The following is a 22,804-nucleotide window of genomic DNA, read 5'->3' as shown; positions in this document are numbered from 1 at the left end:
CTTCCTTCTGCTGGAGTATTTCAGTAAGCCTCTTCCTTTTGGACATTCATGGTACCTCTCTCTTTCTGCTTGGGGTCTGCAGACCAAGGAGCGATCATGCATGAGAGTTCCCCCTCCAGTCCTTCCAGATTTCATTTTATTTTATTTTTAACTTTTAAATTTAATTTTATCATTTTTCTTCCAATTTTATTGAGATATCATTGACATATAACACTGTATAAGTTTAAGGTGTACAGCATAATGATTTGACTTACATACATCATGAAGTGATTCTCACAGTAAGTTTAATGAATATCCATCGTCTCATATGTATACAAAATTAAAGAAATAGAAAAAAAATTTTTTTTCTTGTAATGAGAACTCCTAGGATTTACTCTCTTAACAACTTTCGTATATAACATACAGCAGTGTTGCCTATATTTATCATGTTTTACATTACATCCCCAGTACTTATTTATCTTATAACTTACTTATCTTATAACTGGATGTTGTACCTTTTAACTGCCTACATCCTATTCTCCCTCCCTCCATCTCCCAGACTTCCTTTTTTAAAAAAATTAACTTATTTTATTTAGGCTGCGATGTGTCTCCGTTGCTGCGCGCGGGCTTTCTGTAGTTGCAGCGAGCGGGGACTACTCTTCATTGCGGTGCGCAGGCTTCTCATTGTGGTGGTTTCTCTTGTTGCGGAGCACGGGTTCTGGGCACGCGGGCTTCAGTAGTTGTGGCTCGCGGGCTCTACAGCGCAGGCTCAGTAGTTGTGGCGCACGGGCTTAGTTGCTCCGCGGCATGTGGGATCCTCCCGGACCAGGGCTCGAACCCGTGTCCCCTGCATTGGCAGGCGGATTCTTAACCACTGCGCCACCAAGGAAGCTCCAGACTTTATTTTAAATGGGGTTTCTTTCATTTCATTTCACATTTGCTTTAGAGGGTTTCATCAAAAAAAAAGATTTTTTTTTAATCTTAAAGAGGGAAGAAAATCTATCATCTTCAATTTATAGATTAATAAGCTCACTAGAAAAGTCCTGAGAGCCCAGGTGGCCTGGCTTCCAGTGGAGTGTTGCTCCCTCGCGTCTCCAGCGATCCGCTGAGTGCTGAACTTAACGCGGGGTTGATCCTCAACCTTGTCACAGTAAATCACTGGGGAACTTTAAAAACTACCAGTGCCCAAGCGGCTGCCCAGACTAAGTAAATCAGAAACTCAGGTGTCCCGGAAGATACCAGAATCAGTAATTTTTAAAAGTGCTCAGGCAATTCCCAAGTGCAACAAAGGTGAGAAGTACCGATTTAATGAATCTGCCCCTCTAAACGTGATATACCTTATTTTCATGTACAACAGTGTTCTGATACATTACCATTATTTTCACTTTGTAGATATATGTAAACATATACACACAGAGACATACCTATGTACACATACAGTATATACTAATTCAAAAGTAATGGCAATGAAAATGTTTACACTCTTTTAGTTGAGGAAACTCTCTCCAAATTAGAGTGCCGGTCTAATGACGAAATCAGACCTTCTGTTGACTTGACCCCGCCCCCGAACGTTGTTTCGCGGCTCCGAGGCCTAGACCTCCGCAGCTCTCGGAGCCTTCCGGGTCCCGCCCCGCCCTCTCCCCGCCCCCGCCCCGCCCCTCCAATCCCCTCCCCTCCGAAAGGCCCCGCCCCTCGGGCCAGCTCGGCCCTCGCCTCCCAGCCGCCCCCCCACCCCACCCCCCAACGCCCGCCGCCCGCCGCCCGCCGCCCGCCGCTGGCCTGTCCAAGATGGAGGGCGCTCCGCGGGCGCCGCTCGCCCTCCGGCTGCTCATCGTCGCGGCCCTGCCAGTCACCGGGTGGCTGACGACGGGCACCTTTGAGCCGCCGCTGTTGCCCCGAGCCCCGAAGGTAGGGCACGGCGGACGCGGCTCTGCCGGGATCCTCGGGAGAAGCCGGGACCGGGGACGTGGGACTGCGGCGTCCCCATCGACGCCTCCCACCTCCGGCGGGCAGGCCGTGGGCTGGGGGCCGGGCCCCCAAAGCGGGAGTGGGGAGAAGCAGCCAAGGAAATGGAGGCGGCAGGGGATGGGGGAGGCGAGAGAGCAAAAGAGGCTCTTCCGTGTGAGGTTCAGCGCGGCGCAGCGAAACCGATTGTTGCGGCAGCCCAGGCAGTTGCAGTCCTGATGGGGGTGTGCCGTCCAAAGTAGCGGATCACTAGCGATCTCAGCCTTTTGTAATGGCGCCTTCAGAGCCGGGCTCTGGGGCGAGGCAGTGTTAAGTGCTGGGGAAACGTGGAAGTTGCTCCGTTGAGAGCGAGCGCGAGCGTTTCCAGGCCACCTGTCTGCTCCGGCCGGCGGCGGGAAGGAATGCCTTCTCCCGGCGCGCAGGGCTCCGGGTGCACGCCAGCCGGGTCGCTGGGCCGGAGAGGGAGGGAGGCCGAAGGCCAACGCTGACCCCGACGTCGTCCCTTTGGCGGGAGTTGTTAGAGGAGTGGATCTTCGAGCGCGGTGGAACCAGCCGCACCAGCATGCCCTGGGAACCTGGCAGAAACGGGCTAATCAGAAGCTCTAGGGTAGGGGCCCAGCACTCTGTTGCAGCAAGCCCTCCAGGTGATTCCGAGGTCGGCTAAAGTTTGGGAACCACTGCATGCTTGTCCTGAAGGGTGGCTGGTTCTTATTGCTTTGGCCGGGTGGAATTAACCAGTATTTGCCTTTCATTAATTCAGTGTGTGGTAGGGAAACGTCTGAAGACTTTAAAATGAGATTTTCCCAGAATGAAGAGAAACGACATAGGTGCGCCTTTTCTTACTATATCAAGACTTGAATGCTCAAAATTCAGGGGTGAATGACACCATAAATGTCACTTTTTTACTTTCAGTGTTTGAGAGTTACGACGTTACCCTTCCTGGGTAGAATAATAGCATATCTTAGTTTCAGTTCTCTTGGGACATTCCAAGAAGCCACAACATCCCAAGCTCTAAGAACCACTTATATCTGAAGTGCGTGGACCACAGTTGCAGCTGCTCAAAAATATGGATGTGAGATCAAGAGACCAAATAAAAATGAAATAATTCCTAGAGTTGTGGAAATAGAGACATTGTTTTTCCCTTTTCCAGATTTTAAAGATTCATCATAGTTATTTATGAACCCGAAAGACATTTGAGTCTGTTCCTACAATGTGAAAAAAAAAACATTTAGACTGCAAGCTGAAAATACACCACACCTTGGGGCTCTTAGTGAGTTCATCATTTCAGTTCTCCTTATGACTTCTTTCTACTTTTGGAAAGTCTAGATCTACACTCAGAATTTCGTAGGTTAAGTGAATGCTGTGCAACTAGAAGGAGAATCTCATTCCTTGGAAAGGTGTATATGGGAAACTGAGGCCTCTTGATCTAAAAATTTTTCAGTTTTATTGTGAAAAATTTCAAATGTACAGAACATTTGAAAGAATTTTACAGTGGTCATGCATATTTGATAGGAGCTGTCCAGTTGACCTTTGTGCAGTGATGGTGTATGTTTGCTCTCTCCATTACGGTAGCCACTAGACTACTGTGGTTACTGAGTATTTGAAATGTGGCCAGTGTGATTGAGGAACTGAGTTTTTAAAATGTTATTTAGTTTTAATTAACTTAAATGTAAATAGCCACATGTGGTTAGTGGATACCATATTGAATAATGCCAAATTAGACTACCATTTATGTTTTACTATACTTGCTTTATCACACATCTGTTCATTTGTTCATCTTTGTATCCAGCCTGACCTAACTGTAAGAAAACTGGTTGAAGTCAGGAAAATTCTCCCTGTATCTCTTCAGTGACTCAGATTTATTGTGTTATAAGCATTTTTCTGTTGTTTTTTAAAAAATAAATTTATTTATTTATTTTTGGCTGTGTTGGGTCTTCGTTGCTGAGTGCAGGCTTTCTCTTGTTGCGGTGAGCGGGGGCTACTCTTTGTTGCGGTGCACGGGCTTCTCATTGCGGTGGCTTCTCTTGTTGTGGAGCACGGGCTCTAGGTGCACGGGCTTCAGTAGTTGTGGCACGCGGGGTCAGTAGTTGTGGCACGCGGGGTCAGTAGTTGTGGCTCGCGGGCTCTAGAGCGCAGGCTCAGTTGTTGTGGTGCACGGGCTTAGCTGCTCCGCAGCATGTGGGATCTTCCCAGACCAGGGCTCGAACCCGTGTCTCCTGCATTGGCAGGCGGATTCTTAACCACTGTGCCACCAGGGAAGTCCCGCATTTTATGTTTTGTTTACATATGTAGTTGTCAGAAGTTGAGGTTACACAGATTGTGAAGTAAAAAAAAAATTGGGAAAAAAATTGTTACAAAGATTGTGAAATAAAAAAAATTTACAGTGCATTCTTCTAATACTAAAATGACTTGGTCACCAAAGAGAGGGAGCCATCCAGAGGACACTTATTTTCTTATATGTGTAAATATTTATTTCATGTATTTCCCTCAGACTTATTTTAAACCAGGTATCTATTACCTTTGTCCTTAGGAAGCCATTTTGTTCCAGATGGGCATTTGTGAGTGAAGGAATTAGAGGAGAATTGAAAATGAGTGGGGAGAAACTTCAGTTCTGCCACTCACTTTTTAAGCATATACTGCCCTGGCTGACAAGCCTGAACTTCCAGTTCAGTCAGAGGCTCTCAGGAAGAACAAGAAATATGACCTGGCTCTGAACTTTGGGTCAGGAGGCAGTAAGGGATGAGAGTTTCCCCTGATATGAAATCATTCAAGAGGATCAAAAGGAATTTAACTGAAGTTAGTTCTCTGGAAAATATAGTGTGCTATACAGTCTGTTAATTGTTTTTCACAAACTGCATATTTCTACTGGGCAAATGATGTACGTAAGTGCAATAAATTACTCACAATATAGTGTATGTTCTCTACTGAAAGGCAGAAGCTATAAAAAGGTTTCTCAGAACACCATGAGTGGAGGGTTATCTCTGGGCTGTTAGAAGAACACTAGTCTACAGTTTTCAAACAGATCCTCTAGTTTGAAAAGAGGAATGAATTCTTGGCTGGAATTTGGGCATAAAACAATACAGCCACCAACTTGATGATTTATTGAATGTTAGTTTGTTCTAGAGATGAGTTTATTTGTTCTAGCCCACACTTAATTCTAGATAAGGGTGGGCCAGGAGAAAGCCAGGCTGGATCTGAGGAATCACTAGTCCTAAAGCTTCCTGGGCTCCTATGGGAGTTGGGAAGTGTACCAAAGTCATCCTGAATAGATGGTATGAACTTACATGTTAGAATCCTGTTCCTCAGGTTGTCCCAGGAATCAAGCCAATCTCATAAAATCACTCAGTCTTAGTCTCTCATTTGTTAGAAATACATAAAGTATTGGAGTTGCTCACAGTGCCAAGAAATACACTTGTATATTGGTTTGAAGTTTAGAATAATTTTTGTCTTTTCAAAATTAAGAATACCCTCACAAAGAAAGTATTTAAGAGGAGTCTTGTTTTTATTCTAGGATAACAACGTCTGTCTGTGAATACACTTAGGAAAGAATTTGATTTACAGATAACAAATTATAGTTCCTGTGACCCTGATTACTTAGAATAGTGCTTTCTTGTCTGTAGTAAGCATGTCATGACTAAACTTAAATATTTGAGTAGAGTGCTTTTGAGCATACCTTGAGAGGCACTGAAACTGATTGGGCACTGAAAGTCCTTGCCCATGGGCACTAGGGGACACATGTAAGGAGGGTTAGAGCAACTTTGTACATGAGAACAATAGAGTTGGAAACATTTCAAATGTCCACTGATAGGGAACCGTTAAGTAAATCGGTAACAATTTGATGGCATATTACACAATGCTGTAAATAAATGTCTACAGCTGCATACGTAACAATTTTAAATGAAAGAAGTTCCAGAAGAGTACATTATAATATTATTCCACTCATGTAAAGTTCAGGAACAGATAAAACTAAACAATATGTTGTTTAGAGAGAGATAATACAGGTAGTTAAACTATAAAGAAAAGCAAGAAATGTTAACATAGAAGACAATATAGGGATTCCTTCTGAGGGGCATGAGGGGAATGTGACAGAAAAGGTCATGCAGGGGACTTCTAAAGTGTGGATGACATTCTAGTTTTTAACCTAGGTAGTAAGTATGTGAGTGTTAATCTTTTCTTTTAAACTCTATATTTGCATTTTATATGCTCAGATATGTGATATATTTCATAATTAAGTGGAAAAGTATATAGTTTATAAAAAATTGGAATTGTGAAGGGTATTTAAAAGGCTGTAAGGATGAAATTGATGAGTTTTTAAAAGTGTTCTTTTAATGTTGCCGTAAGTGATCATACAGTAAGTATAACTGAGGGGAGAAGAAAAAGAACTGAGTTATTCTCAGTTTGTGAAACGCATACCTGCCCAATTTGTATATTTGTTTTGCAGGACAGCATCAGAATTAATGTAACTACCCTGAAAGATGATGGGGAGGTATCTAAAGAACAGGTTTGTCTCTTTTGGTTATGTTTTTATTAGATCACTTAGCTAAGTATCATGCAGCCTATTTTATTTTTTTATCTATGTATCCAATTTAGTTAGATAATGTATTTTTGACATGAAGAGTTTGTCATCATTTGTAAACCATTGGAATTAATGTATATGCTGCTTTATTTTAAGGTTGTTCTTAACATAACCTATGAGAGTGGACAGGTATATGTAAATGACTTCCCTGTAAATAGTGGTGTAACCCGAATAAGCTGTCAGACTTTGATAGGTAAGTACTGCTAAATTACTTCTGTAATTGTTCTGTTTTTAATAATACTAAATTAGTGAAACACAATTCTTTGATGTTATATATTTCCATTTCAAATTAATACTACACACCATTACTAGAGTATATAATAACACTTGTGTGTACTCTTTTCCTACTTTATATTGGTTATTTCTGGCATATTCACATTTTCTCTGTCATGAGATTGGTATTGCTTGGAACTTCATGTCTGGTAGGTTGATAACAATGTAAGAATGTGCCTGGAGGTAGTAAATGGAGATTTACAAGCAAGAGGCAAAATCTTCAGAGGAGTGCTTATCACAGTTGTAGAAAATAAAGAGAAAAGTGAATTGTCTTTCTGATTCTTCCACCTTTATGTCCATATAATGTTTTCCTTTTTATTAAAAAAATTTTTTTTGTTTTCCTTTTTAACCTTTTAAAATCTTGAGTTGTTTAAAGACAAGCAAATATGTTACCTTGGAATGTGCCATTATTTGAATGAAATAAAGGATATGAAAAATTTGTATAGTATTCCTATTACCTGTTTTAATATATGCATTTGAGACAGTAAATGCTTCTCTGAGCAGTTGTATCCTATACTTAATTCATTATATATCTTTATTATCATTCCATTCATGGTGTTTTCTAATTATTTACAGTGATATTTCCTTATCCTGTGGGTCATTTTGAAGTATATTGCTTAATTTTCAAACATTTTGGGATTTTTTTTTTTTTTTTACTGATTCCATCTCTATCATCAGAGATATAATCTGTATATTTTAACCCTTTGAAGTTAGAGACTTGCTGTATGGCTTAGCAGATGGTCAGTTTTAGTAAATGTTGCTTTCTGTGTGTACTTGAAAGAAAGTTAATTATGTAATTAGTTGGATATGATGTTCTATGTATGTCAGGTCAAATTTGTTAATCGTGTTCAATCTTTTATGGAATTACTGATTTTTTTGTTTATTTCTTTGCTTGCCCTATCAATTACTGAGAATGGTATGTTAAATCTCCACTATGTATATTTGTCTGTTCTTTCAGTTTTGTCAATTTTTGCTTTATATATTGTGACACAATATTACTAAATCCATACATATTTAGAGCTGTTATGTCTTCCTGGTGAATCCACTCATTTATCATTATAATATGTCCTTATTTATCTCTAGTGATGTTCTTGCCTTAAAATCAGCTTTATCTGTATTATTTTACCAATAACTGCTTTTTGGCCAGGCATGGGGGAGGGATGTGGATTGCTTTGCAGTATCTTTCCATTTTCTTTGAGTCTTCCTGGGTCCTTATAATTGAGGTGAATGTCTTACAAGCAGCATATACTTGTGGTTTCTTTCTTTTTTTTTTTTTTTTAATTCAGGCTGTCAATCTGTCTTTAGTTGGAATTTTGATTTATTTACATTAATGTAATAACTGATATATTTGGATTTAGATCTTCTCTCTTAATTATTTGTTTCCTATTTGTGTCTCACCTGTTCTGTTTCTTTTTCTTCTCTTTTTGCCCTCTTCTGGGTTATTTACTTTTTGTTTCATCGTTCCCTTCTATCTTGTTGGTTTTCATATTATTTTACTATGGTTACCCTTGAGATCAGTAAACTAGTACTTTTATTATTTCCCAACCAATGTAGGACCATTAGAACATGTAAAGTCCATTGATTCCCTTTATGCTTTTTTAAATTTTATTTTTATTTTTTTGGCTGCGCCACGTGGCTTGCAGGATCTTAGTTCCCCGACCAGGGATTGAACCCAGGCCACAGCAGTAAAAGCACTGAATCCTAACCACTGGACCACCAGGGAATTCCCCCCTTTTTGCTTTTATGTTGCTATTGTCATGCATTTTAACTCTTTGGGTTCTTAAACACTAAGCAACACAACTGTACTTAATGGTTTTCTGTAGTCCAGTATTCATTTATGTTCACCCTCACAGTTACCCTTTCCATTGCTCTTCATTCCTTCCTGAATATCAGTGTTCCCCTCTGGGGTTATTTTCCCTCTGCCTAAAGAATTCCCCTTAGTATTTTTTTAGTGCAGATTGGAGTGTCTGTTTGTGTGTTTATATTTTTACATGTTTTCTAGTGGTTCTCAGTGAGAGAGTTGGTGTAATACAAGCTAATCCATCATAGCTAGGAAAAGAAGCGCCATTACTGGCTTGAATAATATTCCACTGATGCTGTATTTATTAGGAATTTGACATGGAGTGCAATCTGGCTGCTTTATTTGTTATAGTCATCTTTCTAGTCATCCCAGTTGCATAGAGTTTATTTCCTTGAAAGTGGAAGTAAAAGCCTATCTTATCAGTTGCAAGAATCTTTAAAACATTAAATGCAACTACAACAAAAAGTCTTCTATCCTTAATTATTTAAAAAAAATTTCTTCTTTGTAGATATATTAGTTATACTGCTGTGTAACAATTTAACCCCCAACTTAGTAGTCTTTGTCAGTATTACCTCCTAGTTCTTGCAGGTCAAGAATCTGAGCTTGGCTTAGCTGGGTTCTCCGGCTCTGGCACGACTGGCAAGGCCCGCTTCCTACCTCACTCACGTGGTTGTTGACAGGATGTAGTTGCTTGTGAACTGTTGGACTGAGGCCTCCATTCCTCACAAGATGTTAGCTGGAGGCCTCCCTCATTTCCATGCCACGTGGCCTCTCTGTAGAGCATCTCACAACGTGGCAGCTGGCTTTATCAGTGAGAGTATGAGAGAGAGTGTCAGGGAGAGAGTGCCGGCAAGACACAAGTCACAGTCTTTTATAATCTAATCACACAAGTGACGTTCCAGCACTTTTGCTGTATTCTGTTTGTTAGAAACAAGTTACTAGGTCCAGCCCACACTCAGCAGGAGGCAGTTACACAGGGGCGTGAACGTCAGAAGGCAAGGGTCATTGAGAGCCAGTTTGGAAAGCTGTCTGCCTCAGTAGGGCAAGTCAGCATATGGAGGGCTTTTGTTGTTGTTAGTTTTATTCTACGGCAGCAGTACCCGATTTGGAGTCTGAAGAGTCCCTGCTTTGAGGTATTTATATGACTGCATTTTCTCATGCGTTCAATCTGTGTCCTAGCGCGCTGGCCTCTGGGCATACAGCTAGGCTGTGACTCCTACTGTTCCATGAGGGAGACTGACGGGTAAATAGTGAAAACACTGGCGTGGACCACGAGAGAAGGGAAGTTTTCCAGTTAGGAGCCTCAGAGGATGTGAGCGAAGTTAGGCAGACTAGAGGGAGGGCACACTGTAACGAGCCTGAAGAAGGAGGACCAGGCAGAGACCCACCAAAGAGGTCACAGGGGTGCTGCTGAAGGCGTTTGCGCAAGGGGACTGTATAATCAAAACCATGTCATGGTAAGATTAATCTGGTGCTGTTGTGTGAATGGTTTGAAGGGGGGAGGGATTACTGAAGGGGAGAATAGGTAAGTATCGTAATAGTAAGTAGCTAATGAACTAGACATTGGGTGGGGAGGTAGGTGGAGACGGAAAGGACAAATATAAGAGATACTTTGGAATGGTCCAAAGGAAGCAACTGACTGGATACAGAGGAGGAGGGTGAAGAAGTCAAAGGTAACCTAGTAATTCCTGTCCTTGGTAGGTTGGAGAAGGGTGGGTTTATTAACAGAAACAGAGAAGTCAAGGAAGAACAGGTTTGTGAACTTAGATTGAGACCAAGCGTTAGGCCACTTGTTTCTCAATCAAAATACCTGTACCTGTTTAAAAAATTACAAATGTTAGTCTATACCGCCCAGAGATTTTGATTTATTAAGATTAGAGTGAGGCTCTGGCATCTATACTCTTCCCAGGTGATTCTGATGCATAGTTAGGATTTAGAACCACTAGACCAGGTGTCTGAACATTATTGACAATTTATGATAGGATATTTACTTTAAATTATGTATTTATAATTCTGGGTGGAATCACTGATTCACAAAGCCTATAGAACAATAAACTTGATGCATTCTCTCAAAGAACTCAGCCTAGTTGAGGAGACAGGTTTCTAAACTAAGAGCTACACTGCGAGAAAGTTAGTGCTTAAAAAAAAAAAGGCATGAACTCAGCATTGTAGGGATATGGTATCTAGAACTACCCAAGTAGGAGTTTATTAAAAATGTATGGGAGGAGAGTGAATAATGGAGAGCATTCTATAAATTTTTTTGTTTAATTAATTTATTTTATTTATTTATGTTTGGCTGTGTTGGGTCTTCGTTGCTGCACGCGGGCTTTTCTCTAGTTGCGGCGAGCGGGGGCTCCTCTTTGTTGCGGTGCACGGGCTTCGCGCTGCAGTGGCTTCTCTTGTTGCAGAGCACGGGCTCTAGGCGCCGGGCTTCAGGAGTTGTGGCTCGTGGGCTCTGGAGCGCAGGTTCAGTAGTTGTGGCGCATGGGCTGAGTTGCTCCGCAGCATGTGGGATCTTTCCGGACCAGGGCTCGAACCCGTGTCCCCTGTATTGGCAGGCGGATTCTTAACCACTGCGCCACCAAGGAAGCCTATGGAGAGCGTTCTAGATCAAGGGAACAGCTCTACAAAGGCACAGCATCACTTTAAACAGCTGGATATGCATGCAGAATATCCATCTGGGTTCCTTTTTGGCAAGTAATTCTCAGACAATAACATTTGAGGAACGGAAGCAAAATGCTTCTTTTGCGGCAGTTTTGTTGGTTTCTATTGATTTATCTTTTTCTATCTTTTTCACTTTCTTGGCTTTATAAGCCAGCTGCAACTGCCACACCCCGTCACCGCCAGGGTGGGGCGGGGTTTCTCAGCTGGAGAGGAGCAGGGCCAGTAGCTGATCCTACCCCATCGTCCATTAGTGGAGAGTCATTAAGGGCTCTCCCACCCTCTTCCCCATTCCTGACCTCTCCAACAGTAACGAGTCGCTTACTGGAGACAGGATTGAGAAAAAGCCTCAACTGTCCTTACTGCTTGGGCCCCTTCTATCACTGGATTTTGTGAACGAATGAATGGATGGATGAACATGCTCACTTTGCTAAAACATGGGATTGTCTGTGTCTTCCGGCCTGCTCTGTAAATAGTTAACGCCTTGTCGGTTCCTCATTGACAGTCTATATAAAAGAATAGGAAAGGTGTGGCTAGTGTGGAGTTCGGTACAAAATCTAAAGGCCATCAAGCATTTTCCCCTTTTCAAATGAGTATAAGGATTGTAAGGATTTGTCAAGTTGTCTTTGTTTTCATAGATCTGAAACATCAATATAAGGTCAGAGATGAAGAAAGGCAAGGATACTGGTATACAACTGTCTCGTTCCATGTAAATGTCATCAAAATAATCAAATTCAGTAACTGATTTGGTGGCAATTTTTGTTCAAAGCTGTCACTACTTTTTTTTTATAGTGAAGAATGAAAATCTGGAAAATTTGGAGGAAAAAGGATATTCTGGAATTGTCAGTGTAAGGATTTTAGTTCATGAGTGGCCTATGACATCTGGTTCCAGTTTGCAACTAATTGTCGTTCAAGAAGAGGTAGTAGAGATTGATGGAAAACAAGTAAGATAGTATGCTTACTAATTGAGAATTAAATTATAAAGATTTGTGCTCAGTGTTATGCATGTGTTCAGTTATTTTATTATTTATTTCTGACTTAATAAGGAAAAAAGTTACGTTAGTGTTGCTTGTATCCACTCAGAATTTTTTACTTGTTTAGCATTTGAAGTCTTAATTTTAAAAAAGATCACATTCATACATATTTATATCACTTTAAAATATTGTAAATATCATTAAACAGAGCAAGTAAGTGAAGAGATTGAATTTGGTTCGCAGCTCTGCTGCCATCTCCTCTGGCTAAGTCTCTCCAAGTCAATGAAATGGAACTGAGAGCGAGCCTCTAATAGTCAGCACACAGGAGTGTGATTAAAGTTGCAAATTAAATGCCTTAAAGTGGGGGGGAAAGAAAGAGGAATTGTGTGTGACTAGGACAAGGTTTTTAGTTTCAGAAATCAGGGAGGAAAATTCAATTTTAGTTTCTTACCAGGTTGTGCCATTATTTAAAATAAAGAGTAATTGCTTATATTTTCTCATAGGCTCAACAGAAGGACGTTACTGAAATAGATATTTTAGTTAAGAATCAGGGAATACTCAGACATTCAAACTACACCCTGCCTTTGGAAGAAAGCATGCTGTACTCGATTTCCCGAGACAGTGACATTTTATTTACCCTTCCCAACCTCTCCAAAAAAGGTACTTTAAAAGACCATTATTTAAAGTGTTAGGGAAATTATTTCTTTAGTTGGTAACTTTTTAATCATAATTAATATGTTTCGAAGTAAGCTTCTCTTAAAAATGCTTTATAACATGTATTGCTTTATATATCCATTTGAGGACTTTGCAGAATGTGATCAATGCTGATTACAGAGTGATGTTTTGCTGTAATCATCTATCTACTCTTACTCTGGGTAATCATCACAAAATACATAATAAGAATGTCGTTCATTTAAGTTCATTTAGAGGAGGAAGTATCCATTTTTCCCACTGAAACACAGAACTTTAAAAAATTTGACTTTCTATGTGACAGAATCATAACTGCTGTAGCTCCCTTTTAACTATCTAAATTTGGGGTTCCTTTCTGGCATTTAAAGCTAAACAATCAAATGTTTGTTTTTCTCCCATGGAAAAATGTATGTTCTTGCTATCTGAAATGTTATTGGTGTAGTAGTCTTAGGACTAGTGGGAGAGACACCAGCATATCCCTAGCACTTTGGTAACCTGGCTCTTCCTCCTCAGGAGAAAGTGTTAGTTCATTGCAGACCACCAGCCAGTATCTTATCAGGAATGTGGAAACCACTGTAAATGAAGACGCTTTACCTGGCAAATTACCTGAAACTCCTCTCAGAGCAGAGCCTCCATCTTCGTATAAGGTAAATCAGGCGTTTGGGGTTCTCCTTATATGTACTACAAGCATTTATGGTTATGGTAAAGAAAATAAATATCAGCATTTAAAATGAGGTGGAAACCATGAGGATTGGATCCATGGGATATTGTTAATAATGAACTCATCACTGTTTTAATGTGATATTTTTTAGGTATTCCTGTCTTCCTTTTCAAGTTTCACTTAGTAATGTAGTCAGATAATGATGATTAAGGCATTGGATTTCATTTTGTTTGGGATCTTCCCTTTCAGAGTCTTTCTCATGTCCCCATTTGTCTGTTTATTCTGTGACTTCTAACACAAACACACATGCATGGTCCCCTCAGGACCGTGTACAGTGACTAAGCACGCTTGGTTAAGAGTGTACTTTCTGGAATCAGACTGCCTAGGTTTGAATCCTGCTTCTGCCACTCGCTAGTTGTATCATCTTGGACAAGCTCCTAGCCTCTCTAACCTTTTCCTTTATCCGTACAGCAAAGGTCCGTAAAGTGATGCCTTTCTCGTCAGGTTGTTGTGAGGACTGAAATAAGATGGGTGCAAATGTAAATACGCATTGACACCTGTTAAGGACTTGTATATTCTTAGTGACATCATACTGCTGACTGGGAAGATATTCTGGGTTCAGAGAGAGTATCCTGGAATCTCTCTCTATGTTAGCTAGGCCCCTCGCTTGGAATAATTTACATTTAAATGAGCAGGATCTGTGGTTAGTCGAAATGGATTCCAGAGATGATTCTTTGAAGAGGTTCTCACTGAAGGTTAGGACTGCTTACGTGGGGTTGCTGGAGAAATCTAGGTCGCTTTGTGCTGCCTGAACCCTAGCACCCTCACTGTCTGCCCCATCTCCTTCAGAGCAAGGAAGCCCAAGGACAGAGTCTTCAGAGCCCATGCCATCAGAGCACACTTGAGTTTCTTGTCACTGTTTTAAGTACAGAAGTAGGTGTTGTGCACAGTGAATGCCCCGTCTGTTTCAAAAGCGACTGATATGTTTGTCTCTCTCTCCTTCTCTTGTCCTCCAAATATTGGAAACACATAGTTGACGGGTCCATTTTATGTAAGTGGACTAGCCTTCTTCTTGTCAATTAGCAATTATTTTCACTTGGTTTACAGTTAGACAGCAGTGTAAATAATTGTAAAGTATAGCAACATTTCTGTGCCTGTTTTGCATAATTTTTTAAATTGTGAATAACTTTGAGGTACATTTAAAAATAAAATGCACCCACTTAAAATGTACAGTTAGATAAGTTTTGACAAGTGTAGACGCCCATGTAACCACCACCACAGTCAAGGTATATAATGTTATCATCACCCAAAACTAGAACATAATTTTTAAAGTTTCTTAGAGCTCAAATGAAACTTGCATATCTAATCAAAACCCTTTTTTTTTAAAGGTGATGTGTCAGTGGATGGAAAAGTTCAGAAAAGATCTGTGCAGGTTCTGGTGTAGTGTTTTCCCAGTATTCTTTATGTTTTTGAATGTCATGGTGGTTGGAATTATAGGAGCAGTTATAGTAATAACCATCTTAAAGGTGCTTTTCCCAGTTTGTGAATACAAGTAAGTATTTCTTATTTTGGATCAATTTTAGTATTTTTAATGATTAAAAAGTAGTTGTATTTACTATATTTCAGAGTGGGAAATATAAAAATTAGGAAGGATAAGAGAAGTGGGAGGGAAAATAACATCTTTTTTTTCTAGCCCATCTTTCAACTTTAGCAAAATTAAAAGACATTTATTAGATACCTATTATGGTCAAGACACTTGTCTTGGGAATTCATATGTGGATGGGACAAACTCTGCTGTGTAAGAACTTAGTTTATTAGAGAGAGAAAGGAAACAAATCTCTATAATGGAAAATGGCAATGTGTATAATAAGAAAGAAATGAAACAAGAGGGCTTCACTATTTTCAACCCCAAAGTATCAATTTAAAATGAAGTAAATTTTTGAAGACTAAGGGGATATTCACAGCAGCACTGCTTGTAACAAAAAACAAAAGCAAAAGAGGAAACCTCTGAACTGTTTATAGGTGGAGGTTGATAGCTAATGGTTCACACATGCAGTGGGATTCTGTGCGGCTTATAAAAGGAAGAAGTCCAAGATGTATTAGATGGGGAAAAAAGTTGTCTAATGGTATCATCCAATTTGGGTAAAAGAAAAGTAGTACGTGTATATGTATATAAATGCACAGAAGATTTCCAGAATGACAAGGGAGATGTTATGTCTAATAAGTGAGAATGAGAGCAGGAGTGGAGAGACCTTCACTTTTTCCCCTTCTGTACAGCTTGATTTTTTTTTTAACTGTAAGACATTATTTTATAAATTTAAAAATGAATTTATTGTTGGCATTTTTACAAGTTAAATAACTAGTCATTTTAGTCATCTTACTAGAAGTAAATCTCAATAGAGATGACAACAACTTTTTTTTTTTAATTTTAATTTATTTTATTTTTGGCTGCGCTGGGTCTTCCTTGCTGCGCGCGAGCTTTTCTCTGGTTGCGGCGAGCGGGGGCCACTCCTCATTGCGGTGCGCAGGCTTCTCATTGCAGTGGCTTCTCTTGTTGCAGAGCACGGGCTCTAGGCGCGCGGTCTTCAGTAGTTGTGGCACACGGGCTCAGTAGTTGTGGCTTGCGGGCTCTAGAGCACAGGCTCAGTAGTTGTGGCGCACGGGCTCAGTTGCTCTGCGGCATGTGGGATCTTCCCGGACCAGGGATCGAGCCCATGTCCCCTGCATTGGCAGGCGGATTCTTAACCACTGTGCCACCAGGGAAGCCCGATGACCACAATTTTTGGCTTAGCTAAATTACATTGGACTATGTGGAGAAGACCACAGGATTTATATTTTTTAAAAAAGACACAATTTAAACATTTGCTTTTTTTCCACTTGCTTGTCAAGAGGTCTTCAAAATTTCCATTTCTTCATGTGTAACACTGAACTAATGCCTCCCTTAAAGGATTGTTAGAGGTCAAAGTCATAATACAAGCAGAGCAACTGAGAGTAAAGAAATATTAGTGCCCCTCCCACCTTTTAGTTTGTGTTTCCCCTGGAGGATTCCCATTTCCCATTTCTTTCTGATAATGAAAATTCTATAACTTAATAGTTTCTTCCTTTTTCCTTTGACTGCCAGGAAGCTCAGAACTTTTTTTTTGATCTTTATTATGCAAATCTACATAGAAAACAGTGTTGTAAATTTTTTAATTGTTCTTTTACCAAATTTTTATTTATCATTGGCTCCTCTGTGTGAAAAAATGCAATGTAAAATTAAAAACCGAATTTTCAATATACTTTATCATTGGCAATTGTACTGAGGATTCTTTCTGGTAGTAGAAATTTTATCAATACAGAAAGTTAAAAGTACCTTTTCACTTCCCTGTTCTTTAATTCTTGTATCTAGAGGTAGTAATCGTTAACTCTTTGGGTATGCATCTTTTATCCAAATTCTGTGTATTGATGTCATTGTATACTAGATACTTATAATTGTTTATCAATCTAGACTCTTAGCTGTCCCACAAATTGTATTACTCACTTATAACAGAGGTTCCCAGACTTTCTTGGTTCATAGCACTCAGTGTGTCAGGAATTTTTTCTTGGTGCCCTTACCTAGGCCAGAAAAAAAATTGAAAGAAAAAATATTTTTTATTTCTTAACTTACTAATGGGATTGTGTACCTACAGGGCACTACACGATACTCACATCTTAGAATCAGATTGGACACTGCCACCCTCATTTCCCATTCAACATTAGTTTTTTGTACTGTATTTGCTTTTTATCACAATAACTGCCCCAAATCCAGCTTTGCAAAGATGAGACTTTGTTGAAAAAAGAATGTGTAGTACGATCTAATGTTAAAATCGTGAACTACCCTCAAGCTAGTATTACACATGAAGTCTTGAATTTTATTTTTTAACTTTTTATTTTATATTGGAGTATAGCCGATTAACAATGTTGTGGTAGTTTCAGGTGCACAGCAAAGCGACTCAGCCATACATATACATCTACTATCCATTCTCCCCCAGACTCCCCTCCCATCCAGGCTGCCACATAGCATTGAGCACAGTTCCCTGTGCTATACAGTAGGTCCTTGTTGGTTATTCTTTTTAAATATAGCAGTGTGTACATGTCAATCCCAAACTCCCTAACTGTGCCTTCCCTCCACCCTTCCCCCCCTGGTAACCATAAGTTCTTTCTCTAAGTCTGTGAGTCCGTTTCTGTTTTGTAAATAACGTTCATTTGTATCATTTCTTTTTTGATTCCGCATATAAGCGATATCATACGATATTTCTCTTTCTCTGTGTGAGGAAGTCTTGAAATTTTTAAATATTCTGTAGCACCTCTGTGAGCCATGCCAGGGGTCTCAGTGCAGTTTGGTAACCATAGGCTTAAGATCTTTTCCTATCAATACATATATGGACTTACTCTTTTTATTATGGCTGCATAGTGTTTCACAGTATGGGTATGCCATAATATAACCATTCCTCCATTAGACATTTAGGTAATTTCCAATTTCATGTTACTTCCAATAATGCTCTAGTGTATATTCTTAAATGTTCATGTATCTCTTTGCACATGTATATTTATGTAGGATAGAGTCCTAAAAGGTGAAATTACTGCGTCAGAGTATATGTATTTAACATCTTCTCAACACCTGATAGCAATCTTTTTTGCTTTTTATACTGTGGACAAAAATCTCATTTTAATTTCCATTTTCTTCTTACTACCATCTTTACTAGTCTAGGTCTGGCTAAGTCTAGCATCTTTGTGATGCTTAGCTGTATATATTTCTCCTGTGACATGCCTATTTAGAACCTTTGCCCATTTTTCAGTTGTATTGCCTTTTGTAATCATTAACATGTAGGACTCCTTTGTCCTATACATACATAATATGTATTGCGGATATATGTATATTTTTAAATCCCAGACTATGATTTGTCCTTTGCTTTTATTTATGGTATTCCGTGTCATATAGAAATTTTAAATTTGGGGTCAGGGCAATTCATGTTTTCCCTTTATGGCTTCTAGGATTTAATTTTTTCTCAAATAGACCTTTCCCATCTTAAAATTACATTGTTTTCTTAAAACTTAGTTTTTACCATCACTTTTGTGTATTGTTTGAGCTAGTTGTTTTGCTTCCCAGAGAGCCCATTGTTCTATTGCCCGTTGACTTGGAATATTACCTTATTATGAACAAATTCCCATGTACATTAGTCATGTTTCTGGACTCTCTTCTTCCACTGATCTACTTGTCTATTCCTGGGCCAGTACAGTACATTTAAAAAAATGTTACAGCTATTCTTGCAGTTTCTCCCTTGTGAACTTCAGAATCAGCTTGTTCAGGTCTATAAACAACTAACTTCTGTTTACATTCTGATTAGGGTAATACTGAGCTTGCAATACAGGGTTTTGGATCCAATCCAAAGATCTCCCTGGTCAGGTACTTTAGTAACAGAAGGAGAAATGCTGTCTAAAGATCTAAGGTTGCATTCCACTGGAGTACTGGTTAGAAAGATGCTTGGGCCTAGTCTTTTTGCCCAACTTGTGCAAATCTAGGACTCTTGTCTGCCCTGGAGATCTGTAACTTACCCTGTCATCTCCTACAGTACCAGGTAAAGAACTTCCTCTTATTCCTTTCTGTTCCCTCAATCAGTTTGGTTAAAATGAACTTTGGACTTAGGATTTATATAACCATCATAAACTAAATAAAATGAAGCAAAATTACCTCAGGTATATATTTAATTATAACCTCGAAATAACCCTATCTTACTTTAATTTTAATTTTTATATTTCAGAGGAATTCTTCAGTTGGATAAAGTGAATGTTATGCCTGTGACAGCTGTCAACTTATATCCAGATGGTACTGAGAAAACAGCAGAAAACCCTGAAGATAAAACATGTGTTTAATACACCATCTCAAATCATGGACTCAGAATTAGTCTATTGGTTCAAATTTGCCACTCGAATATAATTTTCTTTAAATCGTTAGGAATCAGTTTGTACAGTAAAGAAATTGCTAAACTCCTAAAACTGCCTAAAACTTGACCTTTAAAGTGATAGTTAAAGTTCACCTTATTAATGGGTCTGGCTGTTCAGATGGTGAGTTATTCAAGAAAATTTAAACGAAATGGAAGAGAAGATGTGAAGAAACTTTGAAACTACCAAAAAGAAAAAAAAAAAAAAGGCAAGATAAAATGCCATGTGCCAATACTTTTCAAGGTGCCTTTGTTAATGAAATTATATACACTTAATTGCTATAATATATAAGACTTTATGAAAAGCACTTTATGAAATTCTAATTTAAAAGCTCAAGAACTTAACACTTATTTTTTTATTGAGTACAGTGTGCCTTAATATTAAGTATGTGACTCAGTATAAAATCACTGAAGTATATCATGACTTAATTGTATCCTGTACCAAGACTACTTACCTTGAATGAACCAGGATTTTAAAATAGTGACATGTTCTCACTCTAAAAATAAATTTTTTTGAAGAAAAAAGTACAATCTTTTTGGAATAAAAACTGTGCCCATGTGAGAGTTACTTATATATAATAGCTGCTTTCACATAACACTGGCTGAAACCAAGGCTCACATCAGTTAATGAGTCCATCAATGTCATGGAATTACAACGTGCCTTTGCTCTTGTGGTTCTAAATATAATCTTATTTACCCAACAATAGTGTTTAACCATCACCCAAATTGACGTATATTTTACAATGTGATCTAGGACATATAATACTTATTAAAATTCTTCTTTTGATTGTAACCCATCATTTAAAACACATTATTCAAAAAAGAAATGACTGGTTTTTAAGACCAACCACCTTAGATTTTGCCTAAATATAAGTATGTGTGGAGGAAAGATGAAGGTAGTAAAGGAGTGATGTTTCATTCTGCCTGGTTTGGTTTTTTTTTTTAATATTTATTTTTGGCTGTGTTGAGTCTTCGTTGCTGCGCGCAGGCTTTCTCTAGTTGCGGTCAGCGGGGGCTACTCTTCGTTGTGGGCTTCTTATTGTGGTGGCTTCTCTTGTTGCAGAGCACAGGCTCTAGGTATGTGGGCAGTAGTTCTGGCTCCTGGGCTTAGTTGCTCCATGGCATGTGGGATCTTCCCAGACCAGGGCTCGAACCCGTGTCCCCTGCATTGGCAGGCGGATTCTTTTTCTTTTTAAAATTATTTTATTGTTGGCTGCGTTGGGTCTTCGTTGCTGCGCGTGGGTTTTCTCTTGTTGCGGTGAGCGGGGGCTACTCTTCGTTGCGGTGCGTGGGCTTCTCATTGTGGTGGCTTCTCTTGTTGTGGAGCACGGGCTCTAGGCATGTGGGCTTCAGTAGTTGTGGCACGCGGACTCACGTGGGATCTTCGCGGACCAGGGCTCGAACCCGTGTCCCCTGCATTGGCAGGCGGATTCTTAACCACTGCGCCACCAGGGAAGTCCGGCAGGAGGATTCTTAACCACTGTGCCACCAGGGAAGTCCTGCCTAGCTGTTTTTAATAAGGAATAACAGCCCTGTAATGTGCTATCTCCATATTATAGACGAATAAATAATAGTATGTGGTTTACAATTTGATCCTCAAGTCACCCAGCTGGTAACACTTTATTTTTTTATGTCCTCCTCACTCTCTCAGTTGCTAGAAATCACCAGTTCTAACTTTAAATGATGACAGGGTCTTATTTCATCCATTAAGCATAAGCTTGAAGATTCTAGTGAGGTGCACAATGTAGGAGGCTTTTGTTGGAGAGTGTAGACTTTGCAGTCAGCAATTCCCATCCTGACTTCTCTCCTTACCTGTGAGGCTGTTTTCTATGGTTGGGATGCCACAGTAAAGTGTTTTTTTTACAAGTAATTATAAATAAAATCTTACCTAAATTTTATACCATTAACCTTTATTTCATTTATTAACTTTTACTTCCACCATTAACTATTACATATTTTATTTATGCTTTGTATCCATGAGTGACGGGTTAATGAGTTTCACTGGAGTACAGAGAGCAGCACAGGCTTAAAAGTACCTACTTGCCTACAGTGCAGCCTCTTACACAGGCAGAATAAAGTCAGGCAGGCAAGGTTTTATATAGATGTATATTGTTTTTTCCTTTTAAATGCACAGTAAAATGAAGGGCCTTTAAAGCTCTCTCAGGACAAGGAGGGAAGTTACCATAACACCACGCAGGAAGGAAAGCAGACTGGGTGTGGTTCATGCATCAAATGGCTACTTGTATAAAAATGTTCAGGAATTTTCAGCTATCCACTGGCACCTGTGGAGCTAGAGCCAGTCTTATTCTTTAGAAGGAACAGCGGCCGCAGGCAGTGGAAGAGAAGATGGTATACTTAGATGTACATATAAGACAATTTTCCAAGCTAAGTAATAGCATCTGTGCTGCAACATATGTTGTCAGTGAAAGAGAAATACAGTAATGCTAAAGTAAAACAAATTTGCTTGTAACTTTAAAAAATCTCCTTTATTCAGAATCATACTTTTTTTTCACTCTTACCATTATGAAAATTTAAAAAAATATAGCGCTTGGTGCAATGAAATACTACTTTTAATTATTATTCAAACACTTAATGCAGGTTTCTCACAGTTTACATGTGAGAATTTAGCATGATCCAAACTCAAATATCCACTTCTCATATCTTTCAATGTCTGCAGCAGATACTGACTTAGAAACCTTTTTTAAAGCCATTTCAAAATCCTCCATAGTTGTAGGCATGTGCATTTCTTCTCTTGAAAGATTTCTGATTTCTTCCGGGGTCAGACCTTCAATACGCCTTCTCATTGCCATCAAGGATGCATCCCTAGGTTTTAAATTTAAAAAGCAAAAACAAAAAACCACAAAATGATGTTTTGGTTGAATAAAAACGTGTAAACAAAAAAATTTTTCAGTGCGTATGTTATTCTGTAATTATCTTATTACATATACATATGTAGTACTGGACTATAAGGCCTGTTCTTGAGTTGTTTTTTTAGCAGTTGAATCTGAGCAAAAAGCCCAAGAAGAATTAAAAGCATATAATAAGATAGCAATTAAATTTTATTAAAAGTGTACCATAATATAAAGAATAAGCATCACAGAGACAGGAGAGAAGGTGTTAGCTAACACTAACTTAATACCAAAACTTGTGTCTCTGACTAGATTACAATGTGGGTCTTTATTCTTCATCTATCTTAATTCAGCATAAAAACTTCATAATAGAAGTTTATACCCACAAAAACCTATGCTTCAAAAAACAAAGAAA

At 39.2% G+C, this 22,804-nt stretch overlaps 2 protein-coding genes and 1 non-coding gene across 3 annotated transcripts in view; 1 reads left to right on the top strand and 2 right to left on the bottom strand.

The window, feature by feature from the left end:
• Positions 1 to 1,711: 1,711 nt before the first annotated feature.
• Positions 1,712 to 20,463, top strand: GINM1 (glycosylated integral membrane protein 1). Its single transcript, XM_059941019.1, has 8 exons — positions 1,712 to 1,887; positions 6,386 to 6,445; positions 6,617 to 6,713; positions 12,048 to 12,199; positions 12,733 to 12,889; positions 13,433 to 13,566; positions 14,969 to 15,132; positions 19,361 to 20,463. Exons 1-8 carry the CDS (start codon positions 1,768 to 1,770, stop codon positions 19,470 to 19,472), a joined length of 996 nt encoding a protein of 331 aa, XP_059797002.1. The 5' UTR covers positions 1,712 to 1,767; the 3' UTR covers positions 19,473 to 20,463.
• TRNAK-UUU (transfer RNA lysine (anticodon UUU)) lies at positions 8,445 to 8,516 on the bottom strand. The gene has a single exon. It is a non-coding gene; the product is annotated as a tRNA-Lys (tRNA).
• Positions 20,464 to 22,029: 1,566 nt separating the features above from the next.
• The window catches only part of KATNA1 (katanin catalytic subunit A1), a 33,628-nt gene continuing 32,853 nt past the window's right edge, over positions 22,030 to 22,804 (bottom strand). The window contains exon 11 of the mRNA XM_059941018.1: positions 22,030 to 22,363. Coding sequence (XP_059797001.1) covers positions 22,165 to 22,363 — 199 coding nt within the window. The 3' untranslated portion in view covers positions 22,030 to 22,164. The remainder of the gene's footprint in view (positions 22,364 to 22,804) is intronic.

This window comes from Balaenoptera ricei, chromosome 12 (assembly GCF_028023285.1).
Source record: "Balaenoptera ricei isolate mBalRic1 chromosome 12, mBalRic1.hap2, whole genome shotgun sequence".
Taxonomy (NCBI): Eukaryota; Metazoa; Chordata; class Mammalia; order Artiodactyla; family Balaenopteridae; genus Balaenoptera; species Balaenoptera ricei.
Note: the sequence above shows the minus strand (reverse complement) of the source record. Positions and strands in the feature narration are given on the sequence as shown.

Bases quoted from the DNA above. Each gene is read 5' to 3' on its own strand.
- GINM1 (XM_059941019.1), top strand. From the start codon at position 1,768: ATGGAGGGCGCTCCGCGGGCGCCGCTCGCCCTCCGGCTGCTCATCGTC. The intron at 12,890-13,432 runs GTACTTTAAAAG...CTTCCTCCTCAG, and splicing joins TCCCAACCTCTCCAAAAAAG to GAGAAAGTGTTAGTTCATTG. The intron at 13,567-14,968 runs GTAAATCAGGCG...TTTTTTTTAAAG, and splicing joins AGCCTCCATCTTCGTATAAG to GTGATGTGTCAGTGGATGGA.